Source organism: Microtus ochrogaster, chromosome X (genome assembly GCF_000317375.1).
Source record: "Microtus ochrogaster isolate Prairie Vole_2 chromosome X, MicOch1.0, whole genome shotgun sequence".
Lineage (NCBI taxonomy): Eukaryota > Metazoa > Chordata > Mammalia > Rodentia > Cricetidae > Microtus > Microtus ochrogaster.
Window position 1 is genome coordinate 16,157,924 of NC_022026.1, and position 24,964 is coordinate 16,182,887.

Sequence of the window (24,964 nt, forward strand, 5' to 3'; positions counted from 1 at the left end):
TTTTTTTTGAGACACTGTTTCTCTGTGTAGACCTGGCTGTCCTGGAACTTGTTCTGTAGAGCAGATTGGCCTTGAACTCAAAGGTCTGCCTGCCTCTTGACTCCTGAGTGCTGGGATTAAAGGCATGCACCTCTACTGCCCTGATCTGTATACTTCCAAGTGTGCATTTTTATCACACAGGACTGATTCCAATTATTCTGAGTGGGGCCAGGGTAAATTCAGAGGGTAAAAGTGCTTGCTGTGTAAGCCTGATGCCCTGATTCTGAACCACAAATTCACATCAGAAGGGAGGAACCGACTCCAGAAACTTGTCCTCTGAACTCCACACATATTCCATGGCATATATGCATGTACACACATAAACATACAAGCACATGTGCATGTGCGCACACATATGCGCCATTAAGAGTAGCTTTAAAAGGAGTGATGTAGTAAAACAGTACCTTGATTTTTTCACTTTCTTTTCTCACTCGTTTTGCATTTTCAATAATGTAAACAGTGCTTTTGTTAACTTCATTATCAGCTCTGTGTCTAAGCCAATCTTCATATCCCTATAAAGATAATAAAAATTATATTTATAACTTTATAATGTTAATTTCAACACAGAATGCCACAGACACAATGATGAACACATTATTAGAAAATTTGAAGCATACTTTAAACATATTTCTTAGGCATATATCTTTATTGTGGTATAAGGTTCCTTAATAAGATACATGTTAAAGACAAAACAGGTATTAGAGTGTTAACATTCTTCATTGTGAAAATCTATTATTTGTTCCTGCAGTGTTCTAATGAATACCTATGTTTTCTTCAATATATGCCTGAAGAATTAAGGAACATTATAGTTCTACTTTGCCAGGAAGACTTATTTGTTCATTTTATTTTGTGTGTGTTGGTATTTTTTCATATATACCTATGCACCATGAGTGTATAGTACCTGGGGAGGCAAGATCAGGATGTTAGATCCCCTAAAATTAGAGTTATAGATGGTAGTGTGTCACTATATGGGTTCTGGGTCCTCTGTAAGAGGAGCCACGGCTCTTAAGTACTGAGTCGTCTCTCTAGCATATCTCTCTACTTTTAATTTGAAAAGACAATTGTTTTGAAATTTTATTTTATGATAAACTTAATCACTTAGAAACGTAATTCTTCTCATGCAGAAAGTGGGAAAATTTGAAATTTGTTTTATCAGAGATTTTATGTATCGTGGAGATAATAATTAAAATTCTCCACTGACTTAATGATTAAAGAAAATAGAAACTGATGTTTGCTTTTAGAATTAAAAAAAATAATCAGAGCTTTAATGGTTCACTTTCCTCTGGGCTTTTCTTGTGGAATAGATTTAAACTAAAAGAGCTAAGGAAGCAGGATGCTCATTTGAACATGACCACCTTCTTTTATATTCAATGCTTTTTTCCCTCATTGTAATATCTGTGCCTTTTCAACTACATCTGAAAAATAGTCTCTTGATAGTTTTTCCTCCCCTCTCCGATTTTTCCTCTTCATTCCTATTCTATCCCTCTTTATTAAAACACTAGGCTATCATTTCATTCTCTGATACTAATAAAGAAAGGAAGGATATAACATGAACTAGTAGTGGGAGTAGAATGAATCAGTAAAGCCCTCTGAAAACCGTAAATGCTATTCTTAGAACTAAAAATTTATGACAGTAAGGAAAATAATAATCTAGATAGCCCGAGGGAAAGAACATTCCAAGTCTTTATTTAGCAATGAAATACATGAAAAAACAATTTGTAAAATCCCTAGTAGGCAAGACAGACGATCAGATAACCCCAATAGGAAAGGTAACCTTGTTCCTTCAATCTATCAGTTACCTTAAGGTACTTTCAAAAAGCATATTGATAGGTACTATCTAAAAATATGTTTGCAAATAAGCATAGTCTGCGGTCTGTTCCTATACAGTTAACCCACTCCTCACTTAAATTTTCAATTTCATTTGGACAGTTTTAAAGGTACTAACACATAAAATGTTCAAAATACTTCAAAGACAATCACATCATAATCTGTGGCAGCTTGCCAGTTTTGACAAGAAAGATAGAAGTCTCCCCTACCCATCACCTTCCTCAATAGTATTACTGATAATAAAGAAATTCAAGTATTTGTGTTCTTAAGTTCTAGGCTATAACCAACAACAACTAAAATTCATTGGAATGGGAAATTCCAAGACATATCACATCAGAATAATGAACAGTAAAGATCCACTCTCCGCTTCCCTACTGAGTTGAACTGTCTACTTGTTCATTATGCTTATACCACATAAACATACATATTGAGAAAGAAAAGAGTAAATAAATTAGAGAATTTACAAGAAAATTTACACCAGCTTGCATTAAAGAACAGGCATAGTTTAAGTAAGAAACTTACCTGCTTGATTGCTGTAACAGTTATAACAAAGAAAAGTGGAAGTCCACTGGTAACTGGGCTGGTTGGTGTGTCTACTGTGACCTAGGTAAAAAAATTAAATTGAAAATAAAATTAGCTATTAACTCATACGTAGCATTTACATGTTTCAAATATTTCAAACAAAATATATTTTATTAGTGAGATGAATACTAATTTTAATTACAACAAAACAATATATACAAGTCATTTTAAGAAAATTCAGAACTAGTTTTCATCCAAGGTTAGATGATCTCTTTTATTGAAATATGCATACTGGTTTATCAGCTAATGGCTGAAAAGCATTCTGCCAGTGCCCTGTACTGCTACCATTCAGCTGCTAGAAATCTTGCTTTAAAAAGATAGAGAAGTGTTTGCCTTCACAGAGCTGAAAGCTTACAAGGAAAATAAGACATTAAAACCAATGTATAGATGCTGAGATCTATAAGGATAGCTATGAGTTAACTATCTCAAAGAAAGTTTTCAGGTACAATGCACAATATATACAGGGTCTTCTAAAAAGGAAAAGTGACACATGTACAACAAGTAAACAAAACAAAAATTAAAAAAAAAATGCCCCCAAAAATGTCACATTGAAGAGTCCAGCGAAAGCTGTTGACTTGTGACTATTCATTCCACAGTAGGGGATCTTTGAAGATTTTACACAGGAAAAGGTAACACAAAAATTTATTCTCAATGCTTTGTGAAAGAAAGACTAGAAGAGAGTAAGAGTGGAGGACAGGAGACTACTTGGGAGGCTACTGCTGTAATCCAAGTGAAAGATGATGTCTTGGATCAGGGTAGAAGTAAGAGATGTGAAAAGAAGCACTGAAGATATTCAGGAACAAAAAATGGCAGGACTGGTAAGTAATGAGCTATAACTATTGATTGCAGATATCTTGCAAGTGTTAGATTAACATGCCTGGGTGAATGTTGCTGTTATTCACAAAAATAAGAAACATGGAAGTAGAACTAGATTATCGGGGGGTGGGTTAGTAGTTACAATCTGTCTTCAAATCTCACTATCATCCCCTGACAAAAAGAAATGTAAATGTTAAGACTTTTAGACCTTTAAACATGTATGACTTTACACAATCTCTTTTCTATTTGTGGAATGCTGGTTGTAGCATTCTCTGCCATGGAAACCTCTTCTAATCCTTCAAAGATCAGTTCAGATACCATGTACTTTTGAAGCCCTTTCAATCTCTTGAGTTAAGTGAATATACAACTCTTCGAGACTTTAATATAAATTCCTTAAGGGTAGAAAAAAATCAGTATTTTGTTCATCATATTTTGTTTGGGACTACTGTACAATAAACTGTAGGTAGTCAGCATATAGTTGCTTAACTTAATTAAATGCACTCTTTAATAAACTGAATGATTCTTGCCAATAGAATCCATGGTGTACTTTATGCTTCTAAGACATCTGACCATAGATATGAGTGCCTTTCTAAAAATTTCATCATTCACTATGGCAGTTTACTCTTTTCTATATTCTGTCCCAAACTGGTTTTAAACAGGAGGCCTAAACTAAATTATAATATCATTAGGCAAAGCCTCAGTGTATACAAACAAAAGCATTCAACATTAACTCACTGGCATTTTTCTGCTTCATTTAAAATGATGAGGAGGGTGTTATCATTAAAGTAGTAAGTGAAGGAAAAACTCTAATAAGCTATATACTTAAAGATGTAAGACATGATTTAAAATGATTAAAATCTAAAATACCGAATGGTAAAAGGAACACTAAAAAGCAGATAGATTTACTACTTTCAAACTTCAAGGAAGTAAGTGAGTAAGGCACATAGAAAGGTGTAATAAGGAAGAAAAGTAGTGTGTTCAAATAGACTAAAACTAGTGTTTAATCTGGAGCTACAGATGGTTCTGAGTCATCACATGGGTACAGGGATTGAACCTGGGTCCTCTGCAAGAGTAGCCAGTGCTCTTCATTGTTGAACTATTTCTCCAGCCTCAATATCTTTTTTGATACACCTATTCTGCTTTACCTTAAAATTATTCACTATGACGAGCTAAAGGCTAACTCATATCTCTAAAACAAAATAATAACAAAGATTCCTAGAATCAATGGGGGAAAGCCTAGGCATGGTGGCACATACCTATAATCCCAATATTTGGGAAACTGAGATAGGACTGTATACTGGCTGATTTTATGTCAACTTGAAGCAAGCTAAGTCATCAGAGAGGAGAGAGCCCCAATTGAGAAAATGCCTCCATAAGATCCAGCTATAAGGCATTTTCTTAATCAGTGATCAATAGGTAAGGGCCCAGACCATTGTGGGTGGTGCCATCCCTAGACTTGTGGTTTTGAGTTCTATAAAAAAGCAGGCTGAGTAAGACAGGGGACACAAGTCACTAATCAACCCTCATCCACGGCCTCTGCATCAGTTCCTGCCTCCAAGCTCCTGTCCTGCTTGAGTTTCTGTAGTGACATTCTTCAGTAATGAACAGTGATATGGAAGTTTAAGATGAATAAACCATTTCCTCTCCTACCACAAAAAGCCTGGTGTTAAAAAGCAAAACTGTTAGTTTAAACTATTTAAAATTTTGATATATAAAAAATCATTAAGATGTTATACAATATACATTTAAGATAAAGATACGAAATCCATGAAAAATTAAATCTCATTTCTAAGACAGCTTTAGAAACCTATACCATCACACAATTCTTGAAGTGCAATTACATTTCTTCTTAAAAATAACAATCAAATATTTTTAAGTCACAGGACAACTTAAGATTACAAATTGTTTGAAACAACCAAATTTATCCATGTTGTTTTCATGGAGTTCTTACCTGTACAAGGAAAATGATGAGAAAATAAAAATTTGCAATTCTTCTAAACTGTTCAAACAAATTCTTTGGGAGGAAATTCCAAAGTGTATACTATAAAATAAGTTGAACAAGAAGTATTATTAGAAAAGAAACTTGAAAAATCTTATTATAATATAAAGTAGTATTTAGTATATCTAACAATTGAAAACACACACCCTTATGTTACACCAGAATATATTTAGAGGTATAGAATACTTTTTTTTCCAGAAATGAAGTTTCACTGAAAATTTCATTGGCCATTTTTAATTTCTAAGTGCTACATTTTTAATTTCTCCAACCCAACATAAAACGGATTCTTTGCTATATGCTCTCATATCATATTACATGTATTCATTTGTCTTCTCTCTCTCTTGAGATTCTCTGAACTTTGAGAGCACCTAAGCCTTGTTTAAAGGAGATGTTAGAGGCCAACAAGATGGCTCAGGCAGTAAAAGGACTTGCCATGTAAGCCTGACAACTGGAATATGATGCCTGGGACCCACATAAAGATTTGGAAGGAGAGAGATCCTGCCACAAAATTATCATCTGACCTCCACATGCACACCATAGCTCATTCACCCCCCACCCACAAAATAAATACATAAAATTGTTTAAAATTAATTTTAAAAGCTAAGACTATTAGCAGTAAATTTCCATATACTCTGTCATGTTCTGAGACTTTAGCTTTCCAGTCCTTTATCAATGGATATCATGATATGCAATTTATCAAAATAGAGTCTTTCCAAGTGTAAATTTAGCCTTTTACCTTCAAAGGTTTTTTTTTTTAAAATTCTGGTTTCAAGTCTTCTATATTATGGTATGTATTACATCTGTTGATTTTTAAATGATCCAGTCATTAAGCTTAAGGCATTAATAAATTACATCTTGTGTATGCACTCAGATTTTGTGTGTACCTTTTCATTTATGAACACATTTTCAGCTGTCATGAAGATAGGCGGTACTAGTAGAGACAAAATTTTATCTCTGACAATGATCTAAATCCAGTGATTAGACCTAGCCAAAAGAATTAATATACTCATTGACTCATTCAAATAACTTTTATCTCTCCCAGGAATTGTTAGAATGAATAGTAGGGAAGACAACTGAACAACTTACTTCTATAGAAATTATGACCTATTCAGAGAAAAACCTTATTGAAAACACAGACACATTTACAACTTATAGTAATTGTTAAAAATAAGTTCAGAGCTTTAAAGAAGAAATCATTACTCCAATTAGTGTCTTGACAAAGTAAAACTTTACTTTTGATCAGAAAAATAAGCTACTCATTAAAAAAAAAATGGAAGAGCAGGCACAGGCACACCAGGATGGCAAATTCACTTGGTTTTTATTTTAATACAAGTGGTGACTGTTTTTCCCATTGGTTGGGGTTTGACCTCATAATCTTTTGTAAATAGCTCATTTAAATGAAGTTTAATTAAATAAGTTGCAACTCAGCTAATAAAAGTTTTACCCTGTTAGGTTAGGAGATTAAAACATTTGCAAAAAGGTTTTACACCATGAGAGAAGATAAATTTACTGGAACTCTTTGATGGTAAACAAATTTTTTACAGTGTTTTCAGAAAAGCTAGTATTTAATGTTTTTTATAGTAATGAATACTTTCTACCTCAACTTCCCAAATATTGGGATTATAGGTATGCGCCACAGTGTTTAGGCTTTTCCCTATTGATTCTAGGAAACTTTGTTATTCATTTGTTTTAGAGATATGAGTTAGCCTTTAGCTCATCCAAAATTTCATCAGCAGTTCAATAGTGAATAATAATTTTAAGGGAAAGCAGAATAGATGTGTCAAGAAAAAAATTATTGAGCCTGGAGAGATAATTTAGCAGTTAAGAGCACTGGCTACTCTTGCAGAGGACTCAGGTTCAATTAATTTTAAACAATTTTATGTATTTATTTTGTGGGTGGGGGGTGAATGAGCTATGGTGTGCATGTGGAGGTCAGATGATAATTTTGTGGCAGGATCTCTCTCCTTCCAAATCTTTATGTGGGTCCCAGGCATCATATTCCAGTTGTCAGGCTTACATGGCAAGTCCTTTTACTGCCTGAGCCATCTTGTTGGCCTCTAACATCTCCTTTAAACAAGGCTTAGGTGCTCTCAAAGTTCAGAGAATCTCAAGAGAAAGAAGACGAATGGAGGCAAGCAGTTACAGTAGAACTGGGCTGGCCAGACAGTGTTGGCGCACGCCTTTGATCCTAGCACTAGGGAGGTAGACGCAGTCGGACCTCTGTGAGTTTGAGGACATCCTGGTCTACAGAGTGAGTTTCAGGACAGGCACCAAAGGTACAGAGAAACCCTGTCTCAGAAAAAAAAAATATGTCAACTTGACACAAGCTTGAGTCACCTGACAAGAGGGAACCGCAAGTGAGAAAATGCCCCCATAAGAATGACCTTTAAGCAAGCTAAGGGTAGTGCCCTCCCAGGGCAGCTGGTACGAGGGTGTATAAGAAAGCAAACTGAGCAAGCCAGGAAGGACAAGCCAGTAAACAGCAATCCTTCAAGGTCTTCAATTTGTACCTCCAGGTTCATGCCTTGAGTTTCTGTCCTAACTTTCCTTCACAATAATAAACTATAAGGTAAAGTAAATTCTATTCCACTCCCCACCCCAGCAAAGTTGCAACAGTCATGGTGTTTTACCACAGTAATAGAAACTAAGATAACAATCAACAGTCAACAGGGAGAATAAATCTGAGGTCAAAAGAGTACCTTAGAGAGGACTAGGGAAGTGGTACATGGCTTAGTGGTTAAGAGCACCTGTTCTTACATATGAACAGGGTTCATTTCCCAGCACCCACATAATGGCTCATAACCATCTTATATTCCCCTCTGACCATCAGAAGGCACCAAACATGCATGTAGTACACACACACACACACACACACACACACACACACACACACAATTACATGCATACACAGGCAAAACATTCATAAAATAAATCTTTTTAAAAAAGTAAATGAAGAAATGCCAGGGACACCTTTAAGCCTAGCACTGACGGACAGATACAACCGGATTACTTTGGGTTTTCAGGTCTGCTTGAGCTACATAATGAGTCTGCCACAAACCAATCAACCAACCATAAAATTAAGTGCTATCTCTGAAACACTTTACCTTAGCTAATGGGAGCTCACCAACTCCAGCTGGACAGGTAAGGAACAAGCATAGGACCAAACTAGATCCTCTGAATGTGGGTGACAGTTGCATGGCTGAGGCAGACTGAGGGGCCACTGGTAGTGGCACCAGGATTTGTCCCTACTGCATGTACTGGCTACTTGGGAACCGATTCTCTTTGGATGGATACCTTGCTCGGCCTAGATATAGTAGGGAGGGTCTTGGACTTCCCCCAAAGCAATGTGCCTTACCCTCTTTGAGGAGTGGATTGGGGGAGGGGGAGGTAGAGGGGATGGAAGGTGAGAAGGGAGAACTGGGATTGGTACGTAAAATGAGAAAAATAGTTTGCTTTCTTTTTTTAAAAAAAATAATAAAATGTGAAAAAATTAAGTGCTGTCTGAAATGTCTATTATTTGAGAAAAAGAATTCACATTTTTCATGATATTCTCAAATTTGCTTATGATAAAAAATAAGCATTTAAAACCACTGATAGAGTTGCTTTGAAACCATTATAATCCAAAACCAGCATTTAACTGCCATATCGATTTCAAGTAAATAAATAAATAAATAAAAGCTGAACTCTAATAAACTGCTAATAGGTGAACCAGGACACTAACCTTCTGTTCTCAAACTAAACATAAAAAAAAAACAGATAAGCATTAAGACCACTTAAATGTCCTTATTGGGGAAATATTAACAGATCAAAGGGAACCTTTTTTTGATCTAGTCCTGTTAGGCTACTGCTGTTGTTTTGCAATGGTAAGGATTCAAATCAGGGCTTTACATAGCTACACCACTGAAGTACATGTATTCCTTGCCCCACTACTGTTGTTTTACTTAGCCAGACTAACTTTTTTCTTAAGAACTTTGGCTGGTCCTTTCATTGAAAACTATTGTTCTTCTCTCCTTCATGAGGGCATGAACTAAGACCTTAGGGTGTTGTAACTTATCTTACTATAAGCTCTAGGCATGGTGCCTGGCAAGAAACACATGATGTTTGTTTCAGGCAGTGTCTCATACTACATACAGCCCCATGCTAACCTCAAAGTCAGGGCAATCCTCCTGCTTTGGCCTATCAAGTCCTAGGACTACACTCGTCAAGCCACCACTGAGACTTTTAAATCAAGAAATGATGAGTAAAATTTGTGCAATGACCATTTAAATCACTGATTGAGTTAAAAGGCAAATTAGGATACAATTATTTATTCTATACATTAAAACCAATACTTTAACACAGATTAAGAGAATTATTTTAAAAGAGCTTTCTAATTAGAATAAAGGTAGAACTGTAGATATATACATGAAGTTATTAAAATTTAATTGTTTATCTTAAAACTGGACTCTCAGACTTGGTCTGTGGTTACAAACCAAAAACAATGCCAATCACAGGAAGAAAATGCAAATATGAGTTATTTTAAATACAGTGATGAAAATAGATTTTTCTATCCTAAGTTCTTGCCTAGAAGATTGAGTGAATGAATTCATACACTAATTTTAGAAATAATTTACTTATATTTTATGTGTATAGGTATTTTTGCGCGCGCGCGTGTGTGTGTGTGTGTGTGTGTGTGTGTGGTGCCTATCGAGGCCAGAAGAGACATTTGAGACCCCTGGGACTGGAGTTACAGAAAGTTGGTAGCCTCCATGTTGGTGTTAGGAAGAGCAAGTGCTCTTAACTGTTGAGCTGTCTCTCCAATCCCCCACTAGAATAAAGTTAAAAGGAACGATAAAGTTAAAAGTCAGACTAAATATTTAAGAACATGTTCAACTGTTGCTACACAGAAATACCAGCACTGCAAATTTTGTTTTGTTTTGGCTGTCCTGAAACTCGTTCTGTAGGCTAGGCAGGCCTCGAACTCACAGAGATCTCCCGGCCTCTGCCTCTTGAGTGCTGGAATTAAAGGCATGCACTACCACAAGTGGGCTAAAATACCTCGCAGGTATACTCAGCCACTTAGGTGTTAGCTTGTTTTTAATATTTTTACATTTACTTAGGTATTATTTTATGTATATGGGGGTTTTGTCTGCATGTATGTATACCAGAAGAGGGAATTAGAACCCATGGGACTACAGTCAAATGTAACTACAGTGAGAGACAGCTGTGAGCTGCTATTTGGGTGGTGGAGGAATTGAACTCAGGACCTCTTGAAGAAAAGCCAATGTTCTTAACTGTTGAGCCATCTCCTTAGACCTGCAAGTAGTTTCTATAGAGCATTTTTCACTTATTTTGTAGTTGGTATATACATATGGGTTCTAAAACTGATACTATATGAGAAAGTTATGTTACTGCCTCAAGTATCTATTATCTAAAAGAATTTAAAACCAAATTTTTCCATCAAATGAATCTCCAAATGTTGAAATGAAAATGAACTAATAGATTAAAGGCTTTGAGCTTTACTTGATTGGGTCTGGAGTATGGGGTTTGTATAGCTCAGTGACAAAGTGATTATCCAACATGCATGTAGTTTTATGTTTGATTCCAAGCACCAGAGATGAGAGGAGAAAAAAAGCTGTTTTTACATGAAGTTCACCAAGCTTTTTACTTAGCACTAAGAATTCTAAGGATAAAGCTCTAAGTAATGTGTTCTAATGTTTCTATATAGGAACAGCAAAGTGGAAACCAAGTTAGATGGGGCAGCACATGTCTGTAATCTTACACTCAGGAAGGTAAGGTAGGAGGATTGCCAGGAGTTCAAGGACAGCCTGGACTACATACAAAAGCCAATTTTGGCAAAATAACAAAATCTTGTCAAAAGCAAACAAACAACCAAAAGGAACAGGGACATGGGTAAAAACGAAATAGTAACTATTTAAAAATTAACCAATAAAGTTATCAGCTGAACTACACAAAGAACATAACCTTCTCTAACTACTAGATACACATGGATGCAATAGAATAAAAAAGCAAGACTAATTTTATAGTAAGTTCTATATTGGTAACTGTTCACTTTGCTACATTACTACACTCAAGTTATTATCAATTTTTCTTTATGTTGGCATTAAATGGAATTTTGAGCTTTGCAATCTACCTTCATTTTTACTAACAATGCCACACAGAAATTTTACTTATCACACTGTCCTATCCACTGAAAATTCGGAACCTCTCAAAAGCAATAAAGTTGCTGACAAAAACTAAATCAGAAATTAGTAAAATTTACAGGTTATTTTCAGTGTGTCAGACACAACTGAAAGAAAGAAGTCTTCTCAGTTTTAATAAATTGCACTATTGATGAATCTGGTTTATTTGTTGTATGTGTATGCAAGAGAACACATATGTGTGCCACAGTGTGCATGTGGAGGTCAGGGGACTACTGATGGGAGTCAGTGTAGGTCCCAAAGACTGAATCCCAGGTCATCAGGTTTGGTAGTAGATGCCTTACAGGTACACTGAGCCATTTTACAGGTCTCAATTCAATTTTTTTCTTCTTTTTTTTATCAATTCAATTTTTTAAATAAGGGAAAAACGATAATGTAAATTTAGACCTAAAACTCTGATTTGAGTCAAGTTTAACTTTCTAAATCAACTATGCATAACTCACTGATTATTTCACTGATGGTACTCTAAAGCTCAGAAATTGTAAAAAACAAACAAACCAAACAACAACCAAAAAATCAAAAACAAAGTAAAAAAAAAGCCCTAAAGAACAATAACAGTGCAATTAATGTTCTTTTTGTTAAGGAAGGGAATTTCCAATTTTGCATCAGCTACAAAATTCTGGTGATAACCAAAACTCTCCACAGAGTACTTTAAATTAGTAACACCTCAAGGGACATTTCTTTTCTAAGAAAATATTTGTGTTCCCAGAAAAAAAATAGACACTGATTTTATAAGTAAATAAAATTTAAAGGTCAAAGTGTTTTCTTCAGTGCTCCCTGTATTAACATTTATTTCCTGATACATTGGCTCTACAGGGGGTTATTTGTAATGAAAAAAAGCACCAAAAACAAGTGTTATTTTTATGACAAAGTAGAGAAAGGAAAGTAACACTTGCTACAGAGTTGGAAGACAGCTAGCATAGTCTATAAACTGTATTTATTCAATTCAAAGAGTATGGTACAAATATATGGAACCAAAAGGTAATGTGAGGAAGATAAATTCCAATTATAAAATTGTTAAGTTTCTCCAGAGTAGATCCAAAGGCCCTCTACCAAAAAGGACTCTCTCTATACATTCAAATCACAAGAGTCCAAAAACATCAACAGTAATGTACTGGAATAATCCCCCATGAATACAAATAATATAAGAAGATATAACATTTACTAGGTGTTAACACTTCCAAACATAGTGGTAAATGTTTTCTGTGTATCATTTCTTTTCATCCTCACTACAATCTCATAAAACGAACAATTCAATAGGCCTATTTTATGGATGAGAGAATTAAGATCCAAGTTAAACGATTTTAACTTCCTATCCAAGTCTAAGAAGGAAATATTTTGAAAGAATTATTTTCTCTGCGCCTCATTTTTTCCTACCCTAAATTGGAGATTAAAAATCCACACTTTAGCCAGGTGTATTGATACACTCCTTTAATCCCAGCATTTGGGAAACAGAGGCAGGCAGATCTCAGTGAGTGTGAGGCCAGTCTAGGTCTACAGGCATACATAATGAGTTCCAGGATAGCAAGGGCTACACAGTGAGACCCTGTCACAGACACAAGTAGCCCCTAACTGAGAATAAAATTTCTGTGACAGGACTTAAGAGTAAAAGAAAATCAACATTTTATCTGATATATCACAGTGTTCTACATGGCTACATACATTATCTGTTCAGTGGGCTACTCAGTTTTCACATTTATGTTTTACATATTAATCTTTTCTTTTTCTGTAGAGATCAGGTCTCATACAATACAATCCTGGCTGTCCTGGAACTCGCAGACATCTGTCTGCTTCTGCCTATATTTTACATATTAATCTTTTAACAAAAACAATTTTCATTATGCCATTACCTAAAGGAGAAACCAAAGGAATATTTGAATACCAAAATGTGGTGTATTATTAAAGGAAGGGTATAATTTTGGGTTTCAGGTCCTAATTGACTTCAAGTGTACACTGAACTAAATTTCACCAATGTTTTAGCTCTCCCTTTCCAAGCTTCATTTGGAAGCAAGAACATTATCAAAATATGTTCCATGCTACAAGAGATGATAGTAAACCAGTCATCTACTACCTAACATCTTGTCTGGTCTGCCAGCAATAAAGACCAGTAAATTAATATTAGCAGAGCAATGACTACTGGGTACTAAGAGCTTTAAGAAGTGTTTTTACATATGAAGTATTAGCCATTTCATAAATTGTATTTTAATTTGACAAAGATGATATAGCTAGTGAATATTTTATCAAGATTTAAATGCAGGTGTTCAAACATGTAGGCCACTGCTCTTAGCTTATACCACACTGAAATAAGATCATTAGCCCAAAAGTGATGGCTATTGTGATTAAATTTTACAGGTCATAGGTCAAGGAGTATACAGGCCTTTTTTAGGAGCTAGAAATGTAAGTCAGAAGTTAGGAAAGAGAAGATATGCAAATGAAAGTCACTAAGCACCATCCTAAAGAATGGAAATCATGTACAGACTAATCTTTTCTTTTTTTTAAAATTTATTTATTTATTGAGCAGCATGAGCAGACTAATCTTTTCAAAGGCAATTCAGAAAGCTTTACATAAGTAAAGCCCCCACAAATCTGCAAAATGTCGGTTGGCAAATGTTTGACCACTGAAAAATATCCCTTCTAAGCACAATAATAATTACTGGTAGCACATTTTAAGGCCTAACGTAATATGCACAATCAACAGGAACTGTGAATCATAAAGGAGGGCAAGTGAAAGTTATAACCAGACAAAATGATAGGCTTTTTAAAAACTAAACTATTTTTTTGAGGAATAATTACTACAGTTGGTATTATGATTTGTAGAAGTATATGACTATGTGTATAAACAAATATAAAAGAACCAGCTTCCTTAGAAGCATAAATAAAAATATGCAATTTTATATGAGCATCTGGAGAGTTTAAAAAAGAAACACAACTTACCTTAGAGGAGACTATTCTATTATCACAAAATCTTTGTGCACTGTAAGCTTCTGTTCCTGAAATGGGATGATTGCCAACAAATACTGTGCGTGTACCAACTCGTTTCTCTTCTCCAGCGCACTAACCAAGAGAAAGAAGGAGAAGGTCAGCTTTTCACCATATTTCTCTGTTTTCACCATGCTTAGAACTCTGGAGAATCAGAGTAGCAGGGAAAGGTGAAAACCTTGTCAAGAAATTAAAATCCACAAATCTCTTATAATATGGGATTCCCCTCTGTATGCTGTGAATATTATTGGTTAATAAAGGAACTGATTTGGGCCTATAGCAGAGCTATAGGGGAACAGAGCTGGGTGGGAAAAACTAAACTAAATGCTAGGAGAAAGGCAGAGTCAGGGAGAAACCATAGAGCCACTGTCAGAGACAGACATGCTAAAATTTTAGCTGGTTCACAGCCACGTGGTGATACACAGATTAATAGAAATGGTTAAATTAATATGTAAGACATAGAAAATAAGAAGCTAGAGCTAACGGGCCAAACAGTGATTTAATTAATACAGTTTCTGATGCCAACGTGGCCAACTAAATCAGCTTAAAAACCTGGGCTTTGCTTGCTGGCAGCATGCCGCGGCTCCCTTAAGAGAGGTTTTTCTGATTGCCCCCCAAAAAAGTTTAAAGATATCTTGAACCCATTTGAATAGTTGAGTAAGTAATTGCAATTCTTTGGTTCTCCTAAAATACATGGTAAATTTAATCAATCTACTGTCAATTTATGCCAGTGAAATTCGAGAGGGCATACTAAAGAAACCTGTATTGTTAGTGCCAGCCATATTATTCCACCCACAGTACAAATGAAGCTCAACTATTATGTTTACAACAACATGCTAACTTAGAAAAAATTAGAATGGGAATATTTTATTTATTATACAACTTCTGAGGACCTTTTGTCAACAAATATATCAGAGAAGAGAAACTACAATACAAATTATTTCTAAACATGTCAGAAATCCTGTTAATAGAAAAATCACCTTTTTACAAAAAAACCAAAAAAACAAACCCGTATGAATCTTTGCCTTTATAAGAAAACTTCCTTGTGACCTCCCATATTCTATTATCCTAAAGTCTCGCTTAAGACAATATATTTCTAGTGCTTTTTAAAATATCTTTTAAAAATAGACTCACTGTATTGAAAAGACTCAGAGTAATGCTCAAGTATATGTAAAACTTTCTGGGACTTCACAGTTCTCTATTTTAAAAAATGTAAAATGTTTATTTTATATGTATGGATGTTTTATCTGCATGTATGTCTGTTGCACTGTGCCCAAGGAGGCCAGAATAGGATACTTGATACTTTGTAACTGGAACTATGGATGGTTGTGAACTGTCATTTGGATGCTGGGAACCAAACTTGGGTCTTCTGGAAGAACAGCAGTGCTCTCTACCAATTTACCATCTCTTCAATCTTCTATTCTCTTTGTTTGAAATAGAATACATTTTTTATATATACAAAATAGTCTTTGATAGTACTATATTTGAAACAGTTTCTAACTATACTGGTAAAAAACTATTATCTTTAGATCCTTATTCTTATTTTTAAGAATAATTTGTCAATTACAATATTTTAAAATACTAACAACAAAGAGTTTTTGTTGAGTTATTCAAATGTCAAAGATATCAATCTTTAAAATAATGTTAAAAGACTACTTAGAAATTTTGAAGTTTTCCAAATATTTACTGTATTTGTATATATTACTGCCTGCATTTGTGTCTTCTGAAGATATTATTTGTAAAATTTACCTTAATAAGTAATAATCACCATGAGTATAAAGCATCTCTGTTTTGCTATTTTTAACTTAAGCTTATGAAACAAATAAGGCACTGCCTTCAAATTTGTACAAAGTCAACCAAAAATAACTGGAAAATACTAACAGAGAAGCTCAGATGTGTTTATCTCAGGAGTAGAGTGCTTGCCTATTACATATAAGTCCCTGGGTTTATACCACCATAAAAATAAACACATTTTTAAAAAGTAAGTAGAGGTTAACTGTGGGGAGCAGAGGAAGTCCTGATTGAATGTGTGTTATTTACATGAAAATGCATGTCAATAACCCCAATGCCTCAGACCAATGAGATTGGCAAAGCTTTCCCTGACTCAGGCTCAGGGAAATTACAAAGGCTTCCCCGGTTCATGTGTGGATACTGATAGTATGTGCAGAAAAGGTCTACTGCAGCTTCCTCCTCCCGGATGTTTGCAGCTTGAGACCGCTTCCCTGTGGTGACCCGCTCTCTACTAAATAAACTAAACCCTCTTCCTCATTCAGCTGTATACAACAAACCCACATCCTCAATTCAGATTTATAAAATAAATAAGGTGGGTTTCCTGTTGTCTGTTGTTGGTGTGTCTCCACCAGATTTCAGTCTACCCAATCCCAGATTTTTTTGTATGTGTGTCTGTTGTTTCTAAATTTCCTGCCCTGTTGCCCCAGATTGTGCACATGGTACACTGATATACATGCAGACAGTATACCCATACAAAGGAAATAAAAATTAAAGGAGAAAGAGGGATGAGGACTAGGAAAAGGAAGAATAGAGGGTCAGTAGAGCAGTATGCTTCTTGCACTGCCAATATGGCTTCTCCCCTCTACAGTGGATACTAATTAGCTTAAGATGAAAATGAACTAGTACTTTCCCAATTTTAAATTGTCTTCAACTTCTTTGGTCCTCCGAAGTAAAAAATATAATTTTTACGCACATCTTTTTAGGAATCCTCTACAACTGAATGATACTAACAATTTTACTAAGAGGTTTACCCACACATTTATCTCTCAGATCTCTTTGAAATAATGCTTAAGTGATATCTATCTCCATAAATTCAAGAAAATGGATTGAAATTATGCGCAAGTAGGTGTATATTAATGTCTAGCTCCTAAAAGTGGTTGTTAGATGGCAATAAGAAGCTGTATAATATCCACTTTCCAAATTTATCAAAATAGGACTTTTTCTCTAGGGAAGGTTTAGATTTGAAGCTTCCTTGATGTGGGAATGATTTCTTATTAATAAAGAAACTGCCTAGGCCCATTTTATAGGCCAACCCTTAGGTTGGCGAAAAAAACAAAACAGGATGCTGGGAGAAAGAAGCTGAGTCAGTGAGTCGCCATGATTGTCCCACTCCAGGCAGATACAGGTTAAGATCATTCCTGATAAGCCAGCTTGTGGGCTACACAGATTAATAGAAATGGGTTAGATCAATATGTAAGAGCTAGCCAATAAGAAACTGAAACTAATGGGTCAGGCAGTGTTTAAAAGAATACAGTTTCTGTGTAATTATTTCGGGACATAACTAAGCTAACCATGCGGGCGGCAGGGTGCTGGGGACGCAGCTCCGCAGCTCTTATTTCAACACTTCCTGAGGACTGGAGATGTGGTGATATGAAGCAGGTGTCTTTTCTGTGCCTGTTTACCCTAATTCTAATGAAACTGTAATCTCTCTTTGCATTTATTGCAACTGTGCAATGTAGTTTAGCTCACATACAATGACAACTCTGAATTTGTATAAATTTACTGTACCTTTCCACTTGTTGCCATGTAGTGTTAAAACTTTAGTGTTGCTTACCATGATTTTGAATAAAATAGATACTTTTGCCAGAACAAAGAAATCCAAAAAGGAAGCACTAAAGAACAATCAACTTTGGAAGGCAGACAATGTAGTCTTGGTCTAGGAATATGTAATTCCTGTCACCAATACAGTCTTTACTTTCATTAGGAGTTCATTCTGTGTTGGACTAAGTCCCATCCAAATGTCTTTAGAAATATTATTGTTTAAAGCTGAAATAAACTAGCACCAACTCTTTCTTAATGACACATCATTAATACATATTTACATATTTGATAATTACATATTTTTTATTGGTCAGCCTTGTCTCTGAGTTCCTATAAGTAAAAGTGAACAAAATTACTAATTAAAACTTGAAAAGAGCTGGAGAGATGGTTCAGCAGTTAAAAGCAGAGGCTGATCTTCCAGAGCATCTAAGGTTCGATTCCAGTACCCATAGGGCAGCTTCCAGGAAATCTGATGTCCTTTTTTGACTTCCCCAGGCACCAGGCATGTACTTGATGCACAGACACACATACAGGCAAGCAAAACACCCATATAGAATAAATATATATAAATTAGGCTAAAAAATTTGAAGACACAGAAATGATTTAAACTATTCACACTCCAACCCAAAGCTATTTTCTTCTTTAAAGCATTAGTACTTTTTTTTAACTGCACAGTAAGTCTGAAAATGGACAAATTACCTCAAAGTTGAAAAAAAATTGCTCAAAAGTTAAAGCGCTATTTAAAAGCCTCCCAAAGTCAGATTACTATCCCAAGATTTGAGGGGAGCAGTACAGGGAGAAGAACAGTAGGCTGCCAGGGACTGACTGCAGTATATTAAGCTTCGTGGTTGAAATTACTATAATGTATTCAGTGGTCAATTAATTAAGGTTTCCATGCTTGCTCCATTGCAACAAAGGTAAATAATCCTGACATTAACTTACAGTCACAATGTAAAAATGAATCTTAAGAATGTACATTTCATATTTTGCTTTTATTGCAACTTCTAAAGTGACCAAGCTGTTTTTTCCTCCTTTACCAGAGGAAGCAAAGCAAACTTTTAGATAGAACATTTTGTTTGGCTTTGACTTTAGAGCTTAATTATGTGGTCTTGTTTATTGAAATTTGTAAATATCTTATCAAAAACACAAGCACATGAAATTGTTATGCATATATAAACTTGGGTATTACCAACTGGCAGCATATGAACTGTAAAAAATTGCTATAAAGAATATATTTTAGCTCTACACAAACACATCAAAATCTGCAAGCACAACACCTAAAAAAATAAATAAAAGAGCGGGAGGGTATATATAGGAACAATACCTTGTTGGAAGTTTTCGTTGGACATTCATGATATAAATGTGTTCTACTGAACAGTTAAAGTTCGCCAGGAACAACCAATCCTAAGCATTCCCACACCATGAACACCATGCTCTCAACCCAACCCACAACTACAGAAATGTAAATGAAATTCAGCTTTCCTAAAAGATACTTAAGGGAGTATATGGATCAAAATGCTGTAAGCATTTGTGGTTCACAATTTTAACAGGAATTTTAAAAATGATTCAGAGGTTGATTTAAAAAATGTAGCCTGCATCTCCCAAACTTCCTAATGGTACACAGCAACCTACCTTTATAGTATCTTTCATATCTTGTCTATAGCCTGACAAAACTCATACATAAACAAGTCTTTACAAAGTGACAAAATATCTTTTGTTCTTGCTACAGTATCTGTACACCACTTTTCATTCCAAACACTTAACAAACCTTAAAACTCTAAATACAAAGGTAGTTAAGTTCTAAAATTAGAGAAAGAGAAGCTGGCAACTCAACTAAGCACTGATGAATACACTCAGAAAGTGGATAAATACGCATACAAAGAGAAAGCAAGAAGAAGGCTTCTGGACTAAGCAAGCCTGGGTAACTAGAAAACAGAATAAAATACAGATTACAAACCTCGGAGGCAGAAGTAAAAGATGGGGCCATCTGCATACTGACTGGAAATTTTCTAATAGAAAAGCAGCCAAATCACAGAGAAAAGGCTGCAAGTCATTAAGAAATTGTACCAATCTTTGTGATCCTTGCAAAGTTTCCTGGAACTTAGGATGAAAGCCAACTTCGGTTTGAGGAATTTATGTACTTCTGTGGGAGGTGCCAAAGGAAGCATTAGAGGACCTAAAAGAGTTAGCTGGACGCAGCACTGTGGTGGCCAGCCCTCTGTTATTTTACCACTTCACAGGTGCCCGCTACTTTTCTCTAAAGATCCTAATTTGCCTTGGCAGTATCACTTCAAGTATCTATTTTTTTTTCAAATATCAATATCCTGGTACGGCACTATATTCTTTTCTCATCTTCTTCCCCTAATCCCTACCTACAATAAACAAACCATGGTGACAATTACCTTTCTTAGGAAAGTTCACTAAACTTAAATTAACACATGTGCACATGCATACACACACACGCGCACATACACACATTTGATTTTTTTTGAAACTGGGTCTGTATGTAGCATTGGCTGATATAGAACCAGGGTGGCCTAAAACTCACAAAGAGATACACCTGCTTCTGCCTACTACCCAGCTTAACTAAAATTTTAGTTTTATATCTGTGCATAGTTTGAGGAACAGTCTAGGTATTTGTTAGGGATCACTGGGGTTTTCCTCAAGGAAATGGCTGTATTTCTAAATTCTGAAGCTTCAAAAAATTGTACAAAACACATATAAGGTCTAAGAAAATGGTTTCTGTGGAAAGTTTATTTGGAACTGGTAAATTCTCATTATTTAAAGATCTCATTATATCTCAACAGCAAATGGCAATAACTCAATAAACAGAGATCACCTTTTATGATGCTGAATTACTACTGTGAACAAAGGATAAGGTTTTTCAGATGTTAAGTAACTATAGAAATATACAACTTGAAACAATGGGCCACCACAAATTTAAGTTGTGCTACATGGTAAATGAGGGCCCACTCATGGAGCTCTTGTAGAGTGTTGTCCAAAACACACACCGTAAGTCCTTTAGAACTGTCACTCTGATATCTTGGCAGCAAAATAGTAATTACTTTCTCCCTTTGTCTTAGAGTACATAATCACCTGAGTACTGTTCCAGAATTAATGCCATTGTCTCTATATTTCCTTACCTTCTCCAAAGCGTAGGTTTTGAAGTTGCTGTGAACAATAAAGACTAAATGGTCACACCACTCCGTCTATTTTGAGACAGAGGCTTAAAATGCAGCCCTAGATAACCTGAACTCACTATGTAGACCAACTAGGCTAACCTCTAACTTACAGAGTACTACCTGTCTCTGCCTTCTAAGTGTTGCTGAGACTAAAGGTATGCACCACCAAACCTGACATAATTATTCTTTTCCAAAAAATGATTTAATTTTATTTTGTGTTTGAGTATTTGCTTGCAGGTATGTATATGTACCACACACATGCGCCTGATGATTACAGAGGCCAGAAAAGGGCAAAGAATCACCAGCACCAGACGTATGGAAGCAGTGAGCCACCTTTGTAGGTGTTGGGAAACAAACCTGGTCCTCTGCTAGAACAGAAAATATTCTTAGCTGCTGGGCCATTTCTCCAATTCAAGAGACTATTTTTTTTCTAAAAATCTAAAAACTTTCACTTTTGTATGTATTGGTGTTCTACCTGCATGTATATCCACACACCATGTACATGTCCTGCAGTGTAAGCCAGAAGCTGTTACATCCCCTGGGACTAGAGTTACAGATGATTGTGATCTTCCATGTGGGTGTTGGGAATTGAACACATGTCATCTGGAAGAGCAGCCAATGCTCTTAACTTATAAGCCATTTCTCCAGCCCCAAGACTAATTATCCTTCAAGACGCTTAGATTTTACAGAAATCAGCAAGAGTTCTGAAGTAAAAAAAAGATAATTTGTAGTATGCTGAGGCATAGAAAGAGCAGACCAAATAAATAATTTGTAAATTTAAAAATATCTGCTTGCTTTGTTAGACCTCACTGTCTTTAAGGACTGTCAATTAGGAACCCACAATAAATATAAACTGTCAAAAATAACAGAATGCACTATTAAATTTTTCCCAAAATTCATTACATGGAACAAGTTAACAATAATGTTCCTTATAGAAGGACCAAACCCAGTCCATAACCCCCTCTCCGAGCTTCACAATGAATACTTACATAGTGCAAGTTTTTAAAAGTTTACAAGGAAGCATTTTAATTTTGTGTAAATTAGCCTTTCACACAATTATTTAAATACAGGACTTTCTCCCTAAAAAGATGCCATGGCAGCACATTTAATATATGGTTTGGGAAGTGCCATTCCAGTTTTTACTGCATCAAACCTTTAGGCTATAACCATGGTAGATCCTATTGGCAGGAAAAACACACAGCATTCACAATTGGTCATACTGGCAGAGCTTTCAAATATATGAGGTGAGATAATTGGTAAAATTATGATGGTTCTATCTTTATATAGCAAAAGTAGATAAGTAAAATTACGTATTTGGCTATAAGCCCAAGTAGAGGTTTTTGCTTCTAAAGTTCAATTATGAGAGGAAAGGTACCAGAAGATCTTGGTCTTAATTACCTTCTGATACTAATTGGTCTGTGTGTGTCTTGGGAAAGCCGTGGTACTGGAGTTTTTGTCTGTTACTTGCAAATGGCTTGACTAGATGATCTTATTAAAAATAACATTTGTTCATACATCTAGCACTGAAATCTTACAATGCAGCTTCAGATGTACAATTTGGCAACCCAGTTCAGCCAAGACTTCTAAAATAAAATAAATCAAGAGCAAGAATAACTTTGAAAATAAAGATTAATTTTCAAAACCACATGTAAAGGGTAATGTACTGGAATGAAAGTTATTTGTAAGCTTCTATGCAAAAATGATACATAAAACACTTAGAAAAGCATACAGACCAAAAAATAAAAAACTCATGTACTAAGGTCTTCTCAAAATGACTACATTAAGGTCCTTCAGGATATTTATCTTGTACTCTAAAAGGTACATTGGTTCTTTAAGTCTTTAAAGACATCAATTTAAGTCACTTACAGTCAAATTTTACTTAATGTTAATCATTACATGTGAAAAAAAGAATCCCTTTTCAAATGTGCCTATTAGAGGAGAAAAATGGTTTAACCCTCTTAAAATACAACATCCATATCCTCACACCCAAAGGTACAAGCAACTATAAGTTAAAACAGACTAATTAAAATAAGGGCAATTTAAAAACTAATAAACAACTTGGAATTATGAAGTTTAATTGCACACAGGATTGTTACAAAAAATAAAAATACATATAAAGACAAACCTACTTGAAAGTTTTTTTAACCAGAGCATATAGTAAAAAATGTATGCCTTCCCCACAAAATACTAATCATACTAAAAGTCAAACTGGTCCCAAGTCACTTCCCACAAAGCAAAACTTTTAACAAGTAAGAAAAATAGTATTTTGTGGTTCTACTTAAGCATATGATGGAAAATAGCAGTGGGTTGCTTCTAAAGCACATGAAGGGGTATCTAGAACAATTATAAGAATCTAAAGCCAAAATTAAAAATACCTGTCAAGCTTTGAACATGAAAAAATGCTTTCACCTAAATCATAATACAGCATAGTATCTGTAGGTTTCTTCATTAAGTGACAATCTAATGTTAAAAGATTGAGTAGGGTCAGGCAGCCCACACCTTTAAACCCAGCACTCAGAGAGGCAGAGGTAGGCAGATTTCTTTGTGAGTTCAAGGCCAGCTTGGCCTACAGAACAAGTTCCAGGACAGCACAGATAAACTGTGCCAGCCCGCCCCCCCACAAGAAAAAAACCTAAATAAATAAATAAAAAGATTGAGTAGGAAAACCCAGCAAGGCTTGGTAACTTGTCAGTAGTAGCAGAGGAAAAATGTACAGCTTGATACTTATGCTGGAAGCAACTAGAGTTTTGTTTTTTTTTTTTTTCTTCAAAGACTTCCATTTAGGCAAACTAGATCCTCAGTCATGCTGTGGAAAAGAATTTCAGTATGAATCCATAAGAAGCAGAGTTGGAATTTATTTAAAGAACAAAGAAAGGTAATCAGGGAAAGAATAAGGCACACCTAAAGTGTGTGACTTCTCAAAATGACTCACGGGTCAGTGAGATGTCTCAGTAGGTAAAAGTGCTACACACCAAGTCTAATAAACTGAGTTCAATCCCTGAGACCCAACATGATGGATTTTCAATCTTCCATTAGTGCGTGGTGGCATATGAGCACGTGTTTGCACAGGCATGCACACACAAACACATACACAAATAGCATACACAAATAAATAGATGGATAGATAGATGGACGGATGAATAAATAATAAATACATGTAACTTTTTGAAAAAGAAGAGTTGTGCCTACATATCTTAGTAGTGACCATATATAAGATTTTTGAAGCTCTTGGAACTTCATTGTTCAGCATATTTCTAAAGGACCTTCCCCTCCCTCTACATCTATCATTCTTCAGGATAACAGATTATAGGCTGGCTCCTGAGGAGTCTTGTATGAGTTTATAATCTGATAAAATAAACCCAGGGGACATTAAGGGATTCACAAGTGGAGTACAGACATATCATTTACTACAAATGTTTTTTGGGTGAGTTTACTAGAAAATTGCAGGTTTAAAGGTGGAAAGGGGGAAAGGTTTTAAGCAAATTTTAAATATATGTGTGATGGCTAGTTTTGGGTGTCAAATTGACCACATCTGGAATAAATTACAATCCAGAAATGAAGGGCACACCTATGTGATATTTCTTGCTTGGTTTGAAGTGAGTGGATCCACTTCTAACCCAGATGTTGAGGAGGAAAGACACACCTTTAATCTGGGCCACACTTTCTGTTGGAAGCCTATATAAGAATATGGAATATAGAGTTTCGCTCTTTGACTGCTTGTCCTCACCTTGCTGGGAAGTTCATTCCTTCACTGGCATTAAAGCCTACTTTTTTGGGAATTCTAACAT

The 24,964-nt window shown here is 35.4% G+C and overlaps 1 protein-coding gene across 5 annotated transcripts in view; it reads right to left on the reverse strand.

Annotated features, from left to right (window-relative positions):
* Atp11c (ATPase phospholipid transporting 11C) overlaps positions 1-24,964 on the reverse strand; it is a 191,759-nt gene that overhangs the window by 102,591 nt on the left and 64,204 nt on the right. For all 5 annotated transcript variants that reach the window (XM_005358515.2, XM_005358514.2, XM_026784837.1 and 2 more), the window contains exons 2-5: positions 14,398-14,517; positions 5,216-5,305; positions 2,389-2,469; positions 444-551 (exon numbers count right to left, since the gene is read on the reverse strand). In XM_005358515.2, coding sequence (XP_005358572.1) covers positions 444-551; positions 2,389-2,469; positions 5,216-5,305; positions 14,398-14,517 — 399 coding nt within the window. The remainder of the gene's footprint in view (positions 1-443; positions 552-2,388; positions 2,470-5,215; positions 5,306-14,397; positions 14,518-24,964) is intronic.